General features: G+C 36.6%; 1 protein-coding gene across 1 annotated transcript in view; it reads left to right on the top strand.

Moving 5' to 3' along the window:
- LOC107557024 (neurexin-2-like) overlaps positions 1-22,634 on the top strand; it is a gene marked incomplete at its 3' end in the record, with an annotated part of 379,214 nt that overhangs the window by 195,213 nt on the left and 161,367 nt on the right. Inside the window, exon 18 of the mRNA XM_016240325.1 lies at positions 744-866. Within this exon, the coding sequence (XP_016095811.1) occupies positions 744-866 (123 nt within the window). The remainder of the gene's footprint in view (positions 1-743; positions 867-22,634) is intronic.

The following is a 22,634-nucleotide window of genomic DNA, read 5'->3' as shown; positions in this document are numbered from 1 at the left end:
AAATAGCCCATGTTTTTCTTTAAAAATCGACGTGGGCCCCCCCCCCCCCCATAGTTTAACCATGGTATTTGTTGTAAAATTGAGGTTATACAAATGGTAATCTGCAAAAAAACTTGGTTACTACACTTTTACTATAGTAAAACGTAAGGGTGCTTATCAGCCAAATCCATTTAAAACCGTAAATTCAACTGGTATGAAATATGATCCGTAAGAGAAAAATACTGTTAATGAGAAGACAGGCGCTGGACCTCGGCGGGTTAGCAGGGAAATATATTTATGTATTATTCAGAATGCACATTTGGAAGGGAAATATATTTAGGAACAATTCAGCAGATTGAATGTTAATGCATAATATAATTAATGTTAATGCAGAGAATATGATTAATTGTTTAAAAAAAAATTGCCAGCCCTAAAACATAGTAATAATCCGCATTCTCATGAAAAACTGTCTGCATGTAGGTGCGTTAAACGCTGACCGGAAACTCCTTAACTGTACAAAGTAGAACACGGAAGTGGTTATGCAAGTAGTCCATTATGCATCCCTAATATATACTATGATACTTATACTTGTAGGTCTGTTTTTGATCCAGTGGATTTGTGTTGACAAAGTTGACTGCGAAGTTGTTTGTCCATTTTGCTGTTGCTCACAACTAGTGACCGTTGTGAGATTCTGAGCTTAGACACTTTTCAATGTGGACATGATGATAGTCTGTGTGATTTATAGTGATTATAATTGGTTTCAGCCGGCCCTGGCACAACCTGCACAGAGGACTCCTGCTCCAATCAGGGAGTGTGTCTGCAGCAGTGGGAGGGGTTTACCTGTGACTGCACCATGACGACATACGGAGGTCCCCTCTGCAGTGACCGTGAGTACCACTTTGCTCTTTAGTAGGGATTAAACCGCTTTATTAAAGAGGCTTGTTTGGCCACATTAATAAGCCGTTGAAGGCTTCTCTGATAATCTCTGAGCTGAGTGTTTGAATTACTAAACGATGGTGCACTGCAATGCAGTCTTTTTAATGTGCAGATAAGGCAGAACACTCTAATTAGTGAGGGCTGCAAGATAATGTTCATAAAGAGCTAGTAATGGTACAAGTGACCCCTGAACTGAAGGCAGGAAGAAATGCAATTTGGGTTGCATTTAAAATGTTTAATTACACCGAGGCTTGGAGGTGGAACCGTGGGTTTTTAATGTCTGCGATGATGTACAATAAAAAATCCAACTGTGCTTTGCTTGCAAACAGAAACTGGCCTTGTGCACAAGGCAGGTTGTGTTTGCTTTAACATCTTCATATTTTTGACAATAATGCTCTGGAGACTGGCCTAATGAGCTAAATGAAGATAAATAGGGTCAGCTGCTCTGAACATTAAAAAAGAGCAGATAACCATGTTGGACTGTTTTAAACAACATCTTCATTAAACACCTGGAGAGATTTAAAAAAGCTGTTTAATATAGTTCAATTAATTTGCAAAGTTTCTATAATGTAGTTTTAGAACTGGTACATGGAACAATGAAAATACACACATAGATCATGTCTGCCTTTGATTAGATTATGCATTTGTGCTTCACAGTTCTGGAAAACATGTAGTATATTATTTGTGTTATATACATTGATTCAACTCTAAATTAGTAACATTAATTCTGTCTCATATTTTCCTTGGGTGGAACGCCTATATTTTGGGAACAGGGTTCAAAATTAACATTCACCAAACGCCAATTGACAGGTAAATAAAATTGTAACTTCATTAGGAACTGCAAAATGGTTTCTATTCTATTCTATTATATTATACTATATTATACAAAAAATGGTCATATAAACACAGAATTTTCTTAATTTACCCACTGTTGGCTGGTGCTGCAAGTTAATGTTGGACCCTGATTGGAAATGAAACTAATCATGTATAGATTTAATTTCTCTGGCTTCATGATTTATATCACTCTTAGTCTTGTCAGCCAATGATTGAGAAGCTACTGTATGAATAATCTATGTGAATAAGGCATCAAATATTTACTTTAAAAGTGACCAGTATACAAGCAGCATATGTAAACATTTGCAAAATGTATTATGCATGAACTATGAAGCCGTGGAATTTGCCGATGCAGCAGATCTGTGAGTACAAAACAACTTCATGCACCGCTAACTCAATTAACACTTCAGACAATTGTGTCGCAGCACCGCATACCTGCAACACCATAAAGCATCTCCATCTCCATTATAAAGGTGATAATGACTTGAAATGATCTTGTATAGACATAATGTACATTTTGAAGAGCATTGTACATTCTCAGGCTCAGGTAGAGGAATAAAAAATGATTATTAGCTGCTAGTGTCAAAGAAAGTGAGGGCTGTTTTACATTCACACACTAGCCGAAAGAGATTAATAAACATGCTTAATCTTATTATTTAAAAAAAAAAAAAAAAAAAGCTACAAACAGCTGGCAGAAAAGAAAGAGGAGGCCAGTTTTTAACAGTAAAGGGATTTCTAAGCATTTTAGTGTGCGATTATGTGATTTAGTCTGTCTGCTAATACTTGATACACCTAGCCATAAATCAATAAACACAATTATTCTTTCTTGAAAAGTGGTTCAAACTGAGAAAATACAAGGCATGTCCTGATTTAAACTGTCCTTATTATTCATGTTCTGCATTTCTCGTCATCAGATTGGATTTCCATAGAAGAGTTTTCATGAAAGTGTTTGTGCTTTTTGGTACATTGACAGACGATTTGAATTAACTACACCTCTTTTATACCTAAAGCAGCAGTAGCACACCTGTTCATCCTCGTCTGCATAAAAGACTATGGAACAGGCTGCAGGTGTGAAGAGAAAAACAATCCTTCAAAAGTAATTTTCACACGATCAACACAAAATCCATTGGGCAGCCACAGAGTTGGAGTAGCTTCACTAATGCATGGCTCATTCCCTTCCTCAAATAATGTGACAAAGGCAGTCAGTCATGTTTTTACCTTGTCCCCTACAACACAGACACACACACACACACACATACATACATGCCCATGCATTTTTTTTTTTTCTCAGAGGGAGATTTTTCCAGACAGCAGACATATGGAGAGAATAATTTTGGCTGACCTTGGTAATTAGCGTAGATTATTTAGGAATATCATTAGCACAAATTACACCTGCTGCTTGTGTGACATCTCGCACATTTTCAGCGACTTCCAAGCGCCTTTATTCGCATGCTTGCTTTTAGTAACAGGAAATGTGAGAGCCGCAGACAGTCATCCGATCCCTTCCAGACTTCTTCCACATACACGTCGATATGTCAAGCAAATCCCGCCGGAATAGCCCGGGTTGTATTGCATGTGTCATGTGTTGTAGAGCAGCGTATTCAAGTGGCTGGATCTATGTTTCATACGTTGATTTCCTGTGAACAGTCACATCCATCACCCGAGGTCTAATTAAATGGCTTGTAATGTGTTACCCGTCCTGAGCCTTGTCCAAGGACACAGCAGGCCGGTCCCTGTGAGTCTTAAGGGATTGCTCTTTCCTACTTCCTTTGTTCATTCAGGATTCACTTCATCCCTCTGTACCTTACATCAGACCCTCCAGCAGTGACCATTAAATTAAATAGATGCTGCACTTTCATGTCTGATGTTTTGCCTTGCAGCCTTGGACTCTACTCTCACATTTCTCTGCAAGCATCAGCTCAGCCAACCTTACATTTTACATAGTTGTGCCCCACACATAAAATGGACTACATTTCCTTACAGGAGTAATCGTTTTTGTTGGCCAAAACTTTAAGCAAAGCTTTTTCTTGTTAAAGGTGCGCTAAGTGTTTTTTTTCTACTTGAAAAGTTTTTACACAAAGAAAACAAATGACTTTGTTTGAAAAGTAATTGTGTGTGTGTGTGTGTGTACAGACTGTGAAACAGTTCTGCCATTTCATATTTTTGGTAAACATTATACTTTTTTAGGATTCTTTGATGAATAGAAAGTTCAAAATAACAGCATTAAATATATACATATATATATACAGTAAATCACACACAGCTGGACTCAAATGAAGGTGTGGAACCATCTCAAGGATGATCAGAAGAAATGGACAGGACCTGAGTTAAATATATGAGTGTCACAGCAAAGGGTCTGAATACTTAGGACCATGTGATATTTCAGTTTTTCTTTTTTAATAAATCTGCAAAAATGTCAACAATTCTGTGTTTTTCTGTCAATATGGTGTGCTGTGTGTACATTAATGAGGAAAAAAAATTAACTTAAATGATTTTAGCAAATGGCTGCAATATAACAAAGAGTGAAAAATTTAAGGGGGTCTGAATACTTTCCGTACCCACTGTATATTAGGGCTGGGCAAGTTAACGCATTAATTGATTAACGCAGACAATTATTTTATCGCGCGTTAACGCAGTTTTTTTATTATTATGAAAGTCCGTTGCTCACTGGCTCTGACTACATATACAGACAAACCGTGGGCCACAGGAGGGGTGGGATGTTGATCAGTACTGGCTTGGGATGAGCGTCATCACGCATCTCAATGAGAGCATTTGGGGTGGGCCTAAGACTGCAGCAGCGCTCACATGAAATGCTTACGACTTCGTAAGTGGGAAACAGGAAGTTTCCGATAGCACGTGAAGGCAGCAGAGCAACGCTCTCGCTCAGCACAGTGGAGTGCATTGTTTTGTTAACTTTGTGGTTTATTATTTTGAGTCGTTTGGGACGCGGTAACACACGGCCCTCTCACAATATATTGCTTTACAGATCTATCACTTTTGCTGCACAAAAAAGGTTCACGCAATTATGAACTTATCAGAAGTTCAGCGCTCTGGCACTACATGCGTACTGCGCCCGAGCCCAAGTGAACCGCGCTCTGGCCCACCTCTTCCAACCGATCCAGGGCCGGCTAAACGAACCACGCCCTAAGATTAAGATTGCCTTGTGTGGGTACACATTTATTCTCCCGCATCTCGCACACGAGTCTCTACCCGCCCACACCCGCACTCGCCCATAAAGTGTTGTCCCGTGCCGCACTCTGTTGCGTTGGGTCTCGCGATTGTGCAGGTCTCTACTTGGAAGGTACCTGTTATAATGCTATGATCGAGGCTCTGGACTCGGAGCATAACTTGTTTTTCTGTAACAAACTATAAAATATTTTCTATAAAAACTTGAATGCCCTGGCAGTGGCAAATAGCTTTGGTTTTATATTTAATTTGATTACAATAATGTTATAAGTTGAGATTTACAAGAAATATTTTAACTGCTACTATGTAAAAGGAATACTGCTGTAAAAAAGCACTTTATTTGTTTAAAGTGTTTGCAAACCAAATGTTATTGCACTTTTGTTCATATAGCAGTACTTTTAAATGAAAAAAGTGCACAATACACTACTTTTGAATTCATTCGCGAATTTTGTTCATTACAATGCGATTAATCGCAGAAAATCATGCAATTAATCGCGATTACAAATTGTAATCGTTACACAGCACTAGTATATATATGTATGTTTTGTAGCATTATAAATTAATTTATTGTCCATTTTCATCAATTGAATGTGTCCTAGATAAATAAAAGTAGTAATTTCTTTAACAGCAACAAAAATATTACTGACCTGACATCAGACTTTTGAAAGGTGTACAATACACTTTAGTGTGTCCAATAGATATGGATTTAGTAAAGACATTTAAATTTGAGAATTTAAATTTGAGTAAACAAAGCTGCAGAATTTTGAATTTGAATTTTAGTGAGAATGTAATTTATGGCATAAAATGAATATAATAGAGAAAATAGATTTAAAACATTTGGTGAATAATATTAATAAAATTATTAAAATAAAATATTTTTAAACAATCAGACTTTTAAGTAAAATATTCACGGTCAGCAGTTATTTGATGCCTTTTAAGATATTTAAAAAATCCCTTTTTTTACTGGAAAAAGTTTTACACACACACACACAAAAAATGAGTGACTTGTTGAAAAACTTGTGTGTAAAATTAAATAAAAAAATATATATTCAAAATATTCAGTGAATATTCATAAAATGATTCAAATAAAGGATTAAATATTCACATTTTTGACTAAAATATTCACAGTCAGCAGTTAATTTATGCTTTTTAAAATATCTTAGATCAGTAAGTTACAACAGTTTTGTCATGCCGTCAATAAGCTATATTAGTTTACTTGTGATTGATTACACTGATACTCTTTTTTTTATTTATTGATATTTTAAGTGTCTGTGTTCTGTATTGTGTTACGTTGAAGGAGAAAAATTAACATTGCTTGGTGTCACCTTACAAATTAATCCTTCATGCTGACATTTTCTGAAAGCCAATAGGTTACCAGGGTCAGTTGATCCATACAAACCTCAGATTCCTGCTGGAAGGTTCAGTGTATGCAATGTAGGTTTTTACCATTTGGACATGCTCCGGTAGGGAACAGGATATGGAATTGACATGTATGGGTCACCAAATGCGAGACCTGACCAGGGAAGTAAAATCCAATAAGTATGTCTGCAGTGTTTCAAGCAAATGATTGACATGAGCCATTTCTCTTGTTTAATATTTAATATGGTTTCATAAATGATGAATGTCTTTCTGACTTGTGCTTTATGAGTTCATGCTGTGCAAGTACTTTTGTTGTGTAAGTATTTTGAGCTGCTTGCACCTGTAGAGTGTGTTGAGCTGCAAGACTCGAGCTGATGTGGAAGGATGATGTCTTTAACCAGAGCGCTTGATCTAAGGTGTCTTGAGTTCTGCATTGACATCTGGAAACACAGCCGTCTCGGTATTGACTGAGTGGAATGAAATCGGATTGTTTTCCAAGAAGCGGTGAATGACACACAAACACACATACAAATAAAAAAGTCCAAATAAAACTAATAATAAAAAAGTAAATAACACATGTCTGGGTGATCTGGTTAATCAAATATCAGCCATCATCCATCTTGTTCTCTGAATCAATCATTGTTTATTTAAACAACATATTTAAACATCATTTTTTTAAGGGCTTTTCTGCATAGTTTCAGTGCATTTTGAGATATATCAACAATGTTTGTGGCATAATGCCGAATTACTACAAGAAAGTAAAAATCTGATCAAAGCAGATTGTCAATGAACTATTCATTTGGGATTAATTAACAACATTTATTGCTTAATGACAGAATAAATAAATAAATAAAATATATATATATATATATACATAAGAAATGACTAAATATTAAAATAAATAAATAAAAAATTAATGTATCTTCACAGTCTTTTTTTCACATGTTTTTTTTTTATGCTTTGAATTATAATTTTTTGTTTGTTTTAAGGTCAGTTGTACTGGACTATAAATCAAGTCTTTGACCGTTACTTTTCTCATTCTACATTATCTCCTTCTCTCGGTGCGGTCCATTCTTCCTCTAGTGTCCAGACTTTAACAGCCACTCGCCTCTAGTCCTGGCAGCCACTCCCTCAGTGTGACATGGTGGCAGGCCCTAAGGTGCTGGCTGCCGGTCCGACTCCTGATCGCTTCATTAGAGAGCAAACAAAGCGTGAATGTCTTGTAATTGTATTGCAGGTCCTGCCAGGCCTAAAAAAAGCAGAGACACCATATAATAAGATATTTAGAGGAGATTGAAAGGTCACACCCTGTCCAGAAGCAGGAAGGGATGGAGTAATTGGAGGGGAGAAGGACGGTGCTCTGTGGTGAAATGTCAACACGAAGGAAGCCGAGGAGGAATCGTAATCAGCGGCCTCCATCTCGCGCGCTTCCACATCCTTTAGACAACCACCAGGCTGAGACGTCACCCTGTTCTAGCTGCCGCTTTGGAGGATGTCACTCAGTCGGTGACACGGGAGAGTAGATGCTGACAGAATTAGGGCGAATTTAAGGCGGGTTTCCAACAGCTCATCGCAACTCATTCTCCTGCTTTTAGTTCGCTGGCATTGATTGAGACGCACTCACTGAAGGAAGTATAGAAACTGCATGTTCAGTTCAACCCAGTAGGATGTTTGCACACATTCTCAAACTTAGGGCATTTACACAATACCGTTTTCAACTAAATAGAAAACTTTTTATGAATTTTGGCTGTTCATTTACATGAGAACAGCATTTTGGGGGCCTGTTTACTACAATATCACGCTGTCACCAAATCTAGTTATGATTTCATACCACCACAAAGACAACTGGCCCGGATCGGCACCAAATGTTGTGATTTCGCAACTAGAACCGCCTGGTCCCCTAAAGAGCCTTTAGTCACTAACCACCCACAATCAAGTTAACCAGGTGTTAAATGCGGTGAAATTATTATTGTGTTCATGCATCCTTTCTGAGTGACTTAGGATCATAGGATCACTCTGGTGCTGTTGTTGTTGCACTATTACCGCCTGTGCAAAAACCGTCTATTTTACTGCCTGTAAAATTCTTTTACTAGACATATTGTGTATGATTTCTATTGATCTTGGCAGCAGCAGTTCATTGAATGATGGAGAAAGGTTTTATAACTCACCATATATTCACCCAAGCTGTGTAGACAAGTGCATTTTTAGCATTTTAAAGATTCAAGAGTCTGGATCACAGTGGTGGAGTGATGCTGTTCAGGCCCAGTAAAGTTCACCAGATCGCAACTACCTTATTTGCATAATTCCTTTAATGAAAGGAATGGAGACAGTGCATGCAAATAAACGGCATCAAAAATCAGTGAGTTTATTTGTAGTGTTTTTTTTTTTACTTGCATTATCATTTTCCTCTGTAAATATTAGAAATCTAGGAAAGTTTTACGCACCTGTGTGTGTAGTAGTGCTATGAAGTTATTTTTGAAAAAAATGCAGGATGGCTTCAGGTGATATTTTATATTTTCAAAGTGGCATGCGCACAGGTTTGTAGGTTTGTGTAAATTGGAAGACAGCTGAAGATCAGTCTGACATGCCACACATTAAAGACGGCCGCTTTTTTCTATACCACACACACTAAAAAATATAACAGCTAGCAAACAAGAGCAATCATTACCCGGTTTGCAAAGGCAAAAAGCAGACTGAGCGACAACCAAATGAATGATATTTATATACAGAGCATTAAAGTCCGACTGCTTTCATTTATTTCTTTTTTTCGCAGCTTGTGCCAGGAGGCGAGTAATTACACGGAGTGTCTGAAAACATCCAAAAGCCCCTTAGTGAGCTGCCTTTCAGAACGGCTGATTTTCTGAAGGAGGTTTGGCTTGTGTACAACATTAGTTATGCGACAGAGAGTTCAGAGGTAGTAATGGAGCACTTTAGTAGGCGGAAAAATTAATTATGTTTCTAATACAAATATCACATAGTGAATCAGTGTCTGTAATGTTCAGATTTATTTAGTGTTTTTTTTTATAAATATATATTTATATTTTTAATTTTGATAGGTCTGCATTATTGGTCTAATGCAGTGATCCTCAAATCTGGCTCGCGAGATCCACTTTCCTGCAGAGTTTAGCTCTAATCCTAATCAAACACACCTGAGTTTGCTGATCAATGTCTTCAGAATCATATGAAAATCACAGGTAGGTTTGTTTGATTATGGTTGGAGCTAAACTCTGCAGGAAAGTGGATCTCGCGAGCCAGATTTGAGGATCACTGGTCTAATGGATAGAAAATAACAGGAATTTCTACACAGCTGTTTTCAACATTGATAGACAACTGTTTTCAATGTTGATAATTATAATAAATGTTTTTTGAGCAGCAAATCAGCATATTAGAATGATTTTTCATGTATAAATCCCTTGTATTGAGCGGATATATTTGACACAAGCACTCCCGCCTCGCCAATTATCAGATTTTGCGTCTGCATTTGCCATGGCCTTTAATGACCTTTGGGCGACCTGTCATGAGCGTGAGTAGTCTGATGTAGGAAGATGATTTCTCCCTCATTAAATCACACAGACTGAAATGTTCCGGAGGCACAACCCAGCATTTGGGACTTTAGACCATTACATGTTCAAATATGGTGTATTGCAATGCTATACAGTTGCTAAGGATTTTGGAGTGTATTTTAGTATTTAGTATTCATTGCTATGTGGGTCTAGCTGGTTTCTTATTGGCCCAAGTCAACTGAGCCAGTTCCCAATTCTCTATAGGGCTTTTCACACTGCATTTAACCCTGGGTTATGTCTTTTTCAACCCTGGGCCAAGGTCGCTTTTAAACTTTGATGCAATTTTTCACACTTGCAATTTTGAAAAATGTGTTTGCACCATTATAACCCTGGGTTATAAAACTCGGCTCTAGAGCAACAGTGTTTACCGCATTAAATATTCATATGCTTTGTACAGAGACTTTCATGTGCTGTTTTTGGTGTCAGCAGCCTGAGAGAGAAATGAAAATGGTGGTGGGGAAAACACTTTAACTGGTTAGGTCTCTCTTTCTGTGTAAGTTTATGGGATTTTTTGCATGTTTCATCATCCACCAGGTAAAAATCAAAGAAAACAAACAAACATCTGCCTACACCATCTGAATCCAAAAACCATCTCTTTTATTCAAAATGTATAGTTTATTGTGACAGAATTAGATATTTATGATTTATTTGTCGATTTAATTTTTTTTATGACATTACAGTAGTGCTTTAGCAGCGATGGTTCTTTTTTTTTTTGAGAAATAGTTCACCCAAAAATGAAGTTTCTGTCATTATTTACTCACCTTCCACCTTTATGATTTTAGTTGCATAAGAAGATATTTTGAAGAATGATGGTAACCAAACAGTTGACGGTAGCCATTGACTTCCATAGTATCATAAAAAAATTAAATGGAAGTCAACGGCTACCATCAACTGTTTGGTTACCAATATTCTTCAAAATATATTTTGTGCTCAACAGAGCAAAGAAACTCATACCGGTTTGGAACGACTTGAGAGTGAGCAAATGATGACAGCGTTTTCCATTTTGGGTGTACTATCCCTTTAAAAGCATTACATGGACTGTTTGTATGTCTCCATCAGTTGAGCACCTGCGGTTGAGCTGAGTGGGAATGTTAATGGATATCCTTCTCCAGGTATTATAAACTTTTACTACTGTTCAATGCTGGAAAAGCCACATAAAGCTGACAGAAAAGTGCACAGCAGAATCAATCCTAGGTGTCTTTAGTTTTCACACATTGACAGGGGCGCATTAATGCACGGGCTTCAAGGGGCTGAAGCCCAGGGGCCTACACTGGAAAGGGGGCCCATGGGCTGCAGGGAAATTATATTTTTTGAATAATTATTTATATGGGAATTTGCAGCAGTGACAACAGCGTTCTGTAAACAAACTCACACACTCATTTTTATCGATGCCCTGGTTGTAGTAGACTATATAGTGAATGGCTCAGTTTAGGTTCCCCCCACACAGTTTGTATAGATGGTATGTTCCACGTGTTCCATCAATATACTGTAAGCGGAATGTACAATGCATTCGCTAGTAAATAACCGCAGCACAAGAGTATCTTTATGTCAACATCACTGCTGTGTGAAAGGAACTGGACCGGACAACGTTCTGTAACGTTATACAGTGAGAGTTCAGTGTAATCTTTGTGTCATCTGTGTCCCATAAATAGTGTCAATTTTAAATCCGGGTCTCAAAGTCTCCATTTTAAATCCGGGGATGGAAAAATAGGAATTGTCCTTTTGCTTAAATGTGATTATTAAACTTTATATGCCGTGATTTAACTAATTAAAAGTGAGCACGTCAGGTTTCAAAATAAAAACGCAGTTAGCAATCACCAAATAACGCACATTTATGTCAGCATGCAATGTGTTTTGCTCTACTGATGATGAATAATTAATATTTTGTGTGATTGATGGTGTTTAAATCCTGTAAACTCACATTTCAGCCAGGAAAGTTTTGATGGCATTTTCCTTTCATATTATCCCCGTATAATGCCCGTAATAAGGTAATGTTTACTTTATGTAACGGCTATATAATTCTGCTGTTCCACAAGCGCCACCTTGTGGCAAAGAGTGAATTTGCATATTCATATTTTACGCAGAACAGTGTTGTGAATGTTAACTGGCATATTAACAAGACAAAAAAACGAAATTTGACCAATTATTGTTTGGAAGCTTAAAAAAAACGTTTTTGGGGGTTGGGGGGCCTACTGTAATGCTATAGCCCAGGGGCCTTTGGTTATCTTAAGGCACCCCTGCACATTGAATATTCCATCGCTGTGCAGGTCGCGTCTGTGAGGAGAAGAGGTGATGAACGGCTATCAGTCATAGTCTTATGCCCTTTTTACTTGTTTTTACTTTTTCTCTCTGTTATTAATCTTTCAGCAACTCTCTTATTCAGCCCATAGCCATGTTTATTCAGCACTGGCACACCGGATAAATCAACTTCCACAGGCAAAACACACTGTATCATGCTTGTGCTGGATTTTTTTTTTAATAGATTGGTCCACCCCTGCTGCTCAGCTTGGAGGTGTTAGAGCACCATAAGTGGTTCAATCGTAGAATTACATACACAATTTCTCATGAATTCACAGTAAGGACTTTTCATTCGCCTTCATGATTGAAACTTGTTAGCGGTAACAGTCTCTTTCCAAGGGAGTGAATTCATTTGCTTTTTCCCCCACTCCCTCGCTCCCTTTATTCTGATATGCACGCTAATGTAGCATGTCTAATTTTTTTATATTCTGTCCCTTAGCTTAGAGTGTTTATTTTCTCATTAGCAATTCACCAGCTGGATTTTTTTTATTATTATTATCATTTATTGAGTTGGCTCAATCAAGAGAAGACAAATTCATAAAAAAATATTTTGTAGGTCAATGCAAATTTTATTCTTTTTGCTCATGTGGTTGTAGTTATCGAGCTCAGAATTAAACTAGAACATGCTTTCATCAGTTGTGCTTCTAGGTCACAACAAGGACTGTCATTTTTTTTCGTAAAGTATCTTTTTTTTTGTCAAATATTCAATGCAAGTAAAGAGTTAATCTTTTTTTCAGTGTTATTTTCATAGTTCATTTAATGTGTTAATTTAGCACAATTCTATAAAAATTTACATGTTTACTTAAACATGTAGTTACCTTGACAAAATACCGCCTCTGAAAAATGGTAAGATATTAACCTCTGTTCCCCCCCCCCCCTCCCCCCCCCCCCCTGTACAGTCATGCAATTACATTAAATCGTATGTAAATTTACCAGGATTTCTGCATAAATTGGTCATTCATTTTGATCTGACCTTCAACTTATTTATGACAATTGACACTGTCTGCTTAAATAACATTCAAGCAATTATGTATTTTTATGTATTTATTAAACATGCTGTGCATTGTATACATTCACAGTGCAGGATGGAGAAAAAAATGGCGAATTTGTGACTGCTAGTATCAGTTTTTTTTTTCCTCAGCTCAAGGGTTTGTTGTAACTGCTTGCTGACCTCAACCCAATTGAGATGCTGTGGTATGACCTCAAGAGAGCGATTCACACCAGACACCCTAAAAATACTGCAGAACTAGAGCTGTTTTGTAAAGAGGAACAGCGCAAAGTTTCTCTTGACTGTTGTGGAGATCTCATCCTTAATTACTGGAATACTTGGAGGTTATTGTTTGCAAAAATGTGTCAAGTTATTAAACCTCCCTGCACTTTGATTTAATTCAGATAAAATGACCAATTTATGCAAACAAACAGTTCCTTTTTTTTCTTGCTAATGAAGGAAAGCAAGCATATACTAACATATACTACCGTTCAAAAGTCTGGGCACAGTACGTTTTTTTTTAAATAAATAAGTCACTTGTGCTCAACAAGGATGCATTTATTTATTACAGTAAATTCAGTACAAAATACAGTAAAAAAAAACATATAATACAACAAAACAAAAAAATATAATTTATTCCTGTGATGCAAAATCATAAATGTTGAAAACTGCTTAATATTTTTGTGGAAACCGGACACTAGGATTCTTTGATAAATAGAAAGATCAAAAGAACAAAAATTTTTTTTAAATAAAAATCTTTTGTAACAATATATATGTCTTAGCTGTCACTTTTTAACAATTTAGTGCATGTTTGCTGAATGAATGTACCGACAGTGTGTTACAGACTTTTTGCCTTTTTTTTTGGCTTTTTGACTGCTGTTTTTTTTCAAGTCACCTATACCCTTGACATTCACCAGTCAGCCTCCAATGTCATCTGGTGAGCGGCAGTTCTAGAATGTGATGCTCTGCTGACTATGCATCATTTCCTCCTACAAAAACATGATAATGAGGCACATGCATGCCCGCTCTCGCATACACCTAACGACCCACTCCCTGTGCGAGTCACATTGACTACATTGCTGCTGATGGCACCAAGTCAAACCTTTGGAAAGTGATAAAGCCTCCAAAACGGCACGTCAGCACCGCAGCAGTGGATGCGTAGCATCTGATGTTTGCCGAAGGGCTTTTATTGTGAGCACATTTACAGCCCAAGAGCAAGATGTTCGTTCTGATTTCGTGGAATGTTTTTAGAAAAATGTTACAGTGAAATACCAACAAATGTTGCTGGAATGACATGAGGGTGAGTATACGATGACATGGCTTTAATTTTTAGCTCAAGTGTTTTTTTTTTTCAAAATTGTCCACCTTTTGCCTCTTATTTCAACCGGTGCCTCTCTCTCACCCAGAAACACTCAGGCAAATTCAAGCCCGCTGATTCAGTTCTCGTTCTTCCCCCATACATGAATTTTCCCGCAGGCTGTGAGAGAGAAAAAGAGACAACTGGCACGCGCTTCTCACCTACAGAAATTAATTTGCTGTAAAGCAGGTGCTTTATTGGTGTGAAACAACTGCAGATTGTGTGCAGACACTCCAAAGAGCTATAAAAATAATTTTTTTGGCTTTTGTTCATTACTTATCTCCCCCCTCTGAAGGAGAGGCGAGCATAAACACGCCATTTGTTCCCTTTCTATTAAATGTCACTATCATTAATAGCTATTGAAGGCTTCACACCCCACCCCCCTTTTCTGGTCCCTCCGCAGTCCTCATGTAAAGGGTAAAGTGTTCACTAAATATTGAGATAAATATACTTCACGTGTGGCCTTATATGCTATTGAAAACGTCGCCAGTAAACTTCTCCTGCCAATAAACTTGTTTGTGCCATCAGATAAATTAGTTTTTCTCATGAACAAAATAATACATTCTTTCTTAAAGGGAGACAGTTCATTCAAAAATTTATATTCTGTCTTATTACCTCCTATTCTACTCACCCTCTTGTCATTTGAATCCTGTTTGACTAGTAAATTTTTTATTTTTTTTTACATTTTGTATTTTGGATCATGTATAAACATTTATTAAGTATAAACATTGATGTGTAAATATGTGCATGTTTTTAAGTGTGTGTGTGTATACATATATATATACCTTAATTGAGGCAAGTGAGCCCTGCAGTTCTTTAGATGTTGTTCTAGTTTCTTTTATGACCTCCTGGATGAGTCGTCGTTGTGCTCTTGGAGTAATTTTAGTTGGCCGGCAACTCCTGGGAAGGTTCACCATTGTTCCAAGTTTTCTCAATTTGTGGATAATGGCTCTGACCATGGTTCGCTGGAGTCCTAAAGCCTTAGAAATGACTTTATAACCCTTTCCAGACTGATACATGTCAACTGTTTTGATTCTCACCTGTTCTTGAATTTCTTTAGATCGCGGCATAATGTGTTGCTATTTAAGCATGCTTCACTTTGTCAGACAGGTTCTATTTAAGTGATTTCTTGATTCAACAGGTCTGGCAGTAATCAGGCCTGGGTGTGGCTAGTGAAATTTAACTCGGCTTTCTAAAATAATGTGGTTATTTGCAGTTCTTTCATGATTTAACAGGAGGGGGCAATTAATTTTTCACGTAGGGCCAGGCAGGTTTGGACAGCTTTTTCCCCTTAATAAAAGAAATCATCATTTAAAAACTGCATTTTGTATTTACTTGCATTATCTTTGTGTAATATTAAAATTTGTTTGATGATCTGAATCTTTTAAGTGTGACAAATATGCAAAAAAATAAAAAAAAACAGGAAGGGGGCAAAAATCTTTTCACAGCACTGTATTTATATATTTAAATATATGCATATACACACATACATATATTCATACATACATGTATATATACTAAATGTATATCTGTATTTATGTACTACCATTTAATTTTTAAAAAGTTTTATTCAGCAATAATGCATTAAATTGATCAAAAGCAGTAAATATATTTACAAAATCATAAAATATTTCTATTTCAAATAAATGCTGTTTGGCTTTCTTTATTCTGTGAAACACAAAAGAAGATTTTGCAATGAAATTCAACGGAGTCTAATGTTGTTTTGACTTTCATTGTATGGACAAAAACCGTGAAAATGTTCTTCAGAATATCTGGCAAAATAAATAATCATGGAATTCTCATGGAATTTCTGAGACATCTTAAAATATTCTTGCATATTTGTATGTTCTTGTAAACAACACAATTACTATTCGGTGCAAATAATTACATTTGCCTTTGGAAGCAGTTTAACCTCTCATGTCTCCCGTCTTTGTGAAAGCTATTAATAAATCGTGTTTTACCTTAGTAACATTGCATCCCTTTGGCTGTCAGAATGTTGTAACGTGGCTGATCTCTGAGCTGCCTTCGGGAGCTGCTGTTATTCCATGTTTGCATTGTGAAGGAACAGTGTAAAATTGTGAAAATTGGGCATGTCGTGATGAGCCAAAAAAATAATTTAGCTGTGAATTAATTTTAGTGTCTTTTTGCAGACAGAGGAAAACGAAAGGGCAAAATCATTATTTTGACTGCAGCACTAACAATGTTTATATTATGTTTTTGTGTAGTATATTATTGCCATCATTTGTTTGATGTAGCATAATTGGTCGTATTCATCCCTGTATTGCAGGGTTCAGAAGGAGGCATATGTCATCAGCGTACTCGAAGAGGTTGTAAACAATGTCCAAACACAGCATGAACAGGCAGTAAAATGTTGCATCAGCTCTGATATGCCATCGGCAGTTTCGTCCAGACACATCTCGGTTACGGTTATATGCCATTTGCTCAGAGAGCAACAGGAAGAATTTAATTGATGTTTGTTTTTTCCAAATAAGATGCGACTCGCTGTAATGTAGGTGCGCTTTATTTCCCTTCCTTTTATGTCTGCTTTGTGTTCATTTATCTCTGTTAGATAAATATGAATATAGATTATTTATGAACAAAGGGCTATCTAAGGCTAATATGGGCGTCACTCTTTTTCCACATTACAGATCACACGCTCAAATGAGCCAGTTGCATACATTAAATTAATTTCGATCCATCTGTTTCATAGCAGAGGAGAGCTCCCCCTCGTTTTAATGTAGTGTTTGTCATGTCATGTTCATTCATTTTAGTCTGACTGACATGACACATTAGTCTATAAAAATATAATTGTATGTCATATTATAATGTACGTCATATTATAATGGACAAAATGTTAAATTTTCTAAAATTTTGCAATGTGTATAAACATTTATAAATTTAAATGTAGTGAAAGTGTACATACATACATGCCTCCTGAGGCCGAGCTATGGAGTTTTTGTCTCTGTAGTGGACATTATATTTTAGTGAATTTCTCTGAGACCTCACATGTCACCGTTTTAAGTTTGGAAGTCCTGAACAGAGCACATTCAGGGCTTTTCAGAGATACCAAATGTTTGGATGTTTCTCTATGTCCACTCCATCTGCTTGGTCTTTAAAAATGGCTGAGATTAATTTAGTGATAAAAATTGTACATTCTTATGGAAATATGATAATATTTTGTAATTATCATTTAAATCTGATAAATTTTCAAATTGTTTGTCATCAACATTTCAGGAAAATATTATGTGGTTTCAAACCAAAATGTGACTTCCTGTTATGAAACAGGATATTGATTTCATACATGTCCATTGTAGAGGACACCAGGACTAAAAGCATGTTTATTATGCATGTTAGGAGACACAACAAATTAATAGGAAAATAAATTATACATCAATATTCTTATGGAAAAATTAGATATTATTATGAAAATCTGGCCAATTATTACTCCCATTATTACACTTCTTTTTTCAACATGCTGTCCCAACAGCACATTAATATGGGTACAATTAGGTACAGTGTATAGATAACATTGTGATTAATGGGAAAACCAGTTTATGGAAATTTTATAACCATATTGCAACTATAAGTAAAATGGTATATCAAATCATTTTGTTATATCTTTTATAAAATAGTTGAAAATCATCCTTATACAAAGTTTAGTATTAAAAAAAATCCTGAAACCTAAAAATTGATTGGTGATTTTTAAAAAATCCCATTGTTGTTGCCTTTTCGTGTCTATTCATGTCATTTTAGTCCTGGTGTCCTCTACAGAGGACATAGCATAACATGAATAAAACATAATTAAAAAAAAATAATAATAATTCTTATGCTCTAAACAATTTATTGACATGAAAATATACTAAATTCACAAAGCTTTTTCTTTTTCTGGTTCGAATCCTTTAGCCACTGCCTGCAATGCTCTGGAAACAAACAAACAAAAACTCACTCCCACTAAACATTTAGTCTTTGAATTCTTGGACCAGGGAAGTCGATACCATTGTAACTAAAAGTTTGCTAAAAACTATTACCTACTCAAGAAACAAGGCGGTTTTTTGACTCTGGTCAAGCATATCCAGTATGAGCAGACTGGAAGTGGCCTTGGACGGCAACATGCCCAGTGCATTATGGGTTTTGAAGTTTTCCTACACTGAAAAAATTGTTTCATTCATCCAATTAAAAAAATTTAGGGTAATGATTCACATCTATATTTTTTTAACTTGAGCCAATGAAAAATAAATAACTTGCCCTAAACAATATTTTCTATGTCTATGAAAACTATTTTATAAAACCTGGCATATTTGGTAAGAAAGTCAATTAATTTAAATTCTATTTTTGATCCAAACAAAAAAATATAGATTTAATCAAAACAAAAATTATCATTTAAGAAATTTCTTTTTATAGTTCTCATAGACATAGAAAATATGGTTTAGGGCAAGTTATTTATTTTTCATTGGCTCAAATTAAAAAATATAGATGTGAATCATTACCCTACATTTTTTTAATTGGATGAATGAAACATTTTTTTCAGCCTAATTTCCAAGTTAAATCTATATCAGTTGTTTTATTTTTCCAATTTGTTCAACTAGAAAATTAAGAAAAAAGCTAACAAATAAAGGAACATTCATGCAATTTTCTGTTTTATTTTAATTCAACTACAAATGTTAATTTAAAAACACAACAAAAGATGAATTTTTTATCTGAAAACATTTCCCCATAAAACATGAAAAAACTAGTTTAACAAACTAACATAAAACAGTTTATCTCAGAATCACAACAAACGGCATCAAAACTATATGGTTTTATTCCACTCTGAGTTCACAATATTGGCAGTACTGAATTTTAACTCACCTTTTCCGAGGTTGAGCATTACCTGCTGAATAAAATATAAAGTGCTTTTCATACACTTAGTCCAGGTGCAGAGCATAAATCAGTCTGTAAAAATGAACATAGAAGGCCTGAGATCGGTCGGTTCATCCATTACAAAGTTCTTTTCCAAGATGAATCCCACTCTAGATGGGTTAGATGTCAGACTTGCTTGATCAACACTGAGGATTCTTACTGGAGTCTGTCTTGTCAGCTATGTAGGAAACTTTTTCCTCGTCGAAGCAGAGACCAGGAGACTCTTGGGTATCTTCAGCAGAGTTATTTATTGAGAATGCACTGCATGGCGCTGCAGTCATCAAAAGTCTGACTAAGGCAGTGATACATTGTAGTTTATATACATTTTAAGGGGGAGGGATACATTCAGTAGAGGTGGAGACAATCTAACCCATAGCATGCAAATGAAGTACAGGCAATCAGCCCGACACCGGCCTTTTCCCAGCCTTGATCTCATCAGCATAACAGTGTCATTCAAATGCATAGGTAATAATCCAATCAGTCTGACAGTCCTAATCAAATTAGCATAACTACTCAAAGACTGAGGCAGAGACACCAAGAGCCATTACAAACAAAAGGTGATGGTCTCAGTAATCTGGTTCATTTGACTAACAATAAGAGAACAGGAACAGACAGGAACCTCTTGCTACACTTTGCTTAAGATAATCATTTGTCTGATGTCATTTACCTTAAATACTAAATACAATGTACTTCACCTGAGTTTTTCAGTTTATATACTATTACATTGGAACCTAGATATAACATTTTATAAATTTGTAATACAACAGTTCCCCCTTTGAGAGTTCTAATAACTCTCACAAAATAAAAATGTAGACACTTAAAAGTTCATTATTGTAACCTGTGATCGTTACAGGCACATAGCTCTTGCTCTGTGTTGATTGTCTGTAGTGACGAACGGCATGTTGACACAGAAACAAACATGCAGCTAGGGTCCGTGAAGTTCTTACAGGTAATAGTCTTTTCTGGTTGGAACTGTCATTTCCTCGTGATGGGCGTGGGTCATTTGTTGAATGAAACACTTGAGACTGTGGACGCATAGATAGTACTCCAGTAGGAAAAACAACAGCTGAATTGCTATTTCTTTGATCCACAGCCAGGGTTTACCTAACAGGTTTCCGAACCATGAAGACTTATCTTCAGTCATCTGGTGTAATTTTGCTGAAAGATCAAGAATGTCAATCTTGATCATGTTGATGGATGACTGAAGTTCCCGTATGTGATTCTCTGCGTTGTGTATTTAATTATTAGTTTTTCTTCCGTGACAGTTGGCTCGGCAGTGGGTCTAGTTGTCTTTTAGAGGTTGTGGCTTCATACGCAGGTGAGGAGGTCGGTGCGTATGGGTCTCGGGACAGCCATCAAGTGGTATCTGCACAAAGTAAGAAAGAAAACAAAAGACGACAGAGCAGTATTTGTTGTAAAAGACTGTAAACACTAGGGTTGTATCCTTTGTTCGATCTGAGTCTGCTATTGTTGTTCCTTCTTTCCCTATTTCTTAATTCCTGTGACACCTAAAGAACAGTGAGGTAAGGATGGACTAGTGCATGGGGAAGGCCTATGAGGGAGTCTTGGCCACCGAAGCCTGTTGCATTCGATTCTTCCCTGGGCTCCTCACTGGTCCGTGTGTCCTATCCTATCCCTGTAGGTGGGGGAACAACTTTACAGTGTGACACATGAGTCCAGGTTTTCCTTCCCTGACACAACACTGCAGCTGCTGTAATCAACATCACTTGATGTGGTCCGTGCCACTTAGGCTCTAACGGCTTGTTTCTGAATGACTTTATCATGCAACAAACAACTCAAATTCTGCATTCTGTATGGGAGTTTCTGTTACTTCACTCGTAGGTGCGTATGTAAGCGTAACACAATCATAAGTCATTTCTCCTTCATCCTCTAACACAACTTCAGTCATTGCAGACATCATACATGAGGATGGGTTCGTGACTGACGCACGCTGTAAAACAATGTTGGGGGCTGTGAGAGTTGTTAACCAGTTTCCCCAGGTGACAGAAGTGACTTTTGCTTGATTCATTAGTGCGGACACTGCATGAGGGCATCTTACGTTTACAGTCTGTCAATTAGCCAATTTTGTAGGAATTACTGTAATTTCTGCACCTGTATCAAGCAAAAAGTCAATCTCTTTCTCTTGTATGCTACCTTTCACAAAAATTATTTTGTCACAGTGATGGATTACAGGGGAAATTAAGCACTCACAGCCCTAACGGTTAACACCTGAGCAAGCTGCTCCAACAGTTCGGTGAAGTGGGGAGGGGCTGCTTCAAAGTAGTAAGTAGACTGAGTAGGAGCTGAGTAAAGCTGTTAATTTCTCCTAATGTCTTCTTGATTTTCCTACACTCTTTCATCCAGTGTCCAGGTTTACCACAGTAATGGCAACTGCCCTCCCTCTTAGGACTTTTACGTTTCTGTCGGTTCTCTGTGTTGACCTGAAAAGATACTGCTGCAATCTTTACTCTGGCTTTAACATCAGAGTCTCTTTCCCATGTAGCTAACCTGTCCAAGTTGCTTTGCAAACTTCCAGTGGACCATGTTAGATCTAAGAAATGTAAAGCAGATCTCTACTCTGATAAAAGGCCATCAAACCATGCTCGAACTAGTGGTCCTTTATGATCCAGTACCTTCTCTGGAGTGTCAGCTATTCCACTGTATGCTGCAGCTGACTGACAAAACCTTTCAGTGTATTCACTCACAGTTTCTTCTTTCATTTACACACAATTAGTGATTCTGGACCAGTCTATTTTAGGGATGCTCCGATCCGCCTTTTTCGCTTCCGATACTGATTCCGATACCTAGGGTTCAGTATTGGCCGATACCGATCCGATACCAGTGAAGTTTTTTTCCCTCATTTAAATAAATGTAGAATTTATATATCTCTGTGTGTGGAACTGATAATCATTCTTTCACAATCTACTAGATACAGACTACTTCATTATAAAGAAAAATAAAATAAACAAATATGAAAAAAATATAGTCCTATGTATATTTATAATCTATGACAAAAATGTATCATAAACAAGGTTAGTGGATAATTCGGCAGCAAAAATTATTCTAGAAAAATCAGTGCACAATAATTTTAGAAATCCAAACATTTAGTGAAAAACAATATTTTGTGGGGAACAAATAAAAGTGCTAAATATGGTAAAATGTTACACATTGCTATTTGTATTATTATAAAATCCATTCATTAAAAACATTCATGAATGTATTTATATATAAGTAT

The sequence above is a fragment of the Sinocyclocheilus grahami genome, unplaced genomic scaffold, assembly GCF_001515645.1.
Source record: "Sinocyclocheilus grahami isolate Dianchi unplaced genomic scaffold, SAMN03320097.WGS_v1.1 scaffold588.1, whole genome shotgun sequence".
NCBI lineage: Eukaryota > Metazoa > Chordata > Actinopteri > Cypriniformes > Cyprinidae > Sinocyclocheilus > Sinocyclocheilus grahami.
This window is presented reverse-complemented; position numbering and strand designations above follow the sequence as displayed.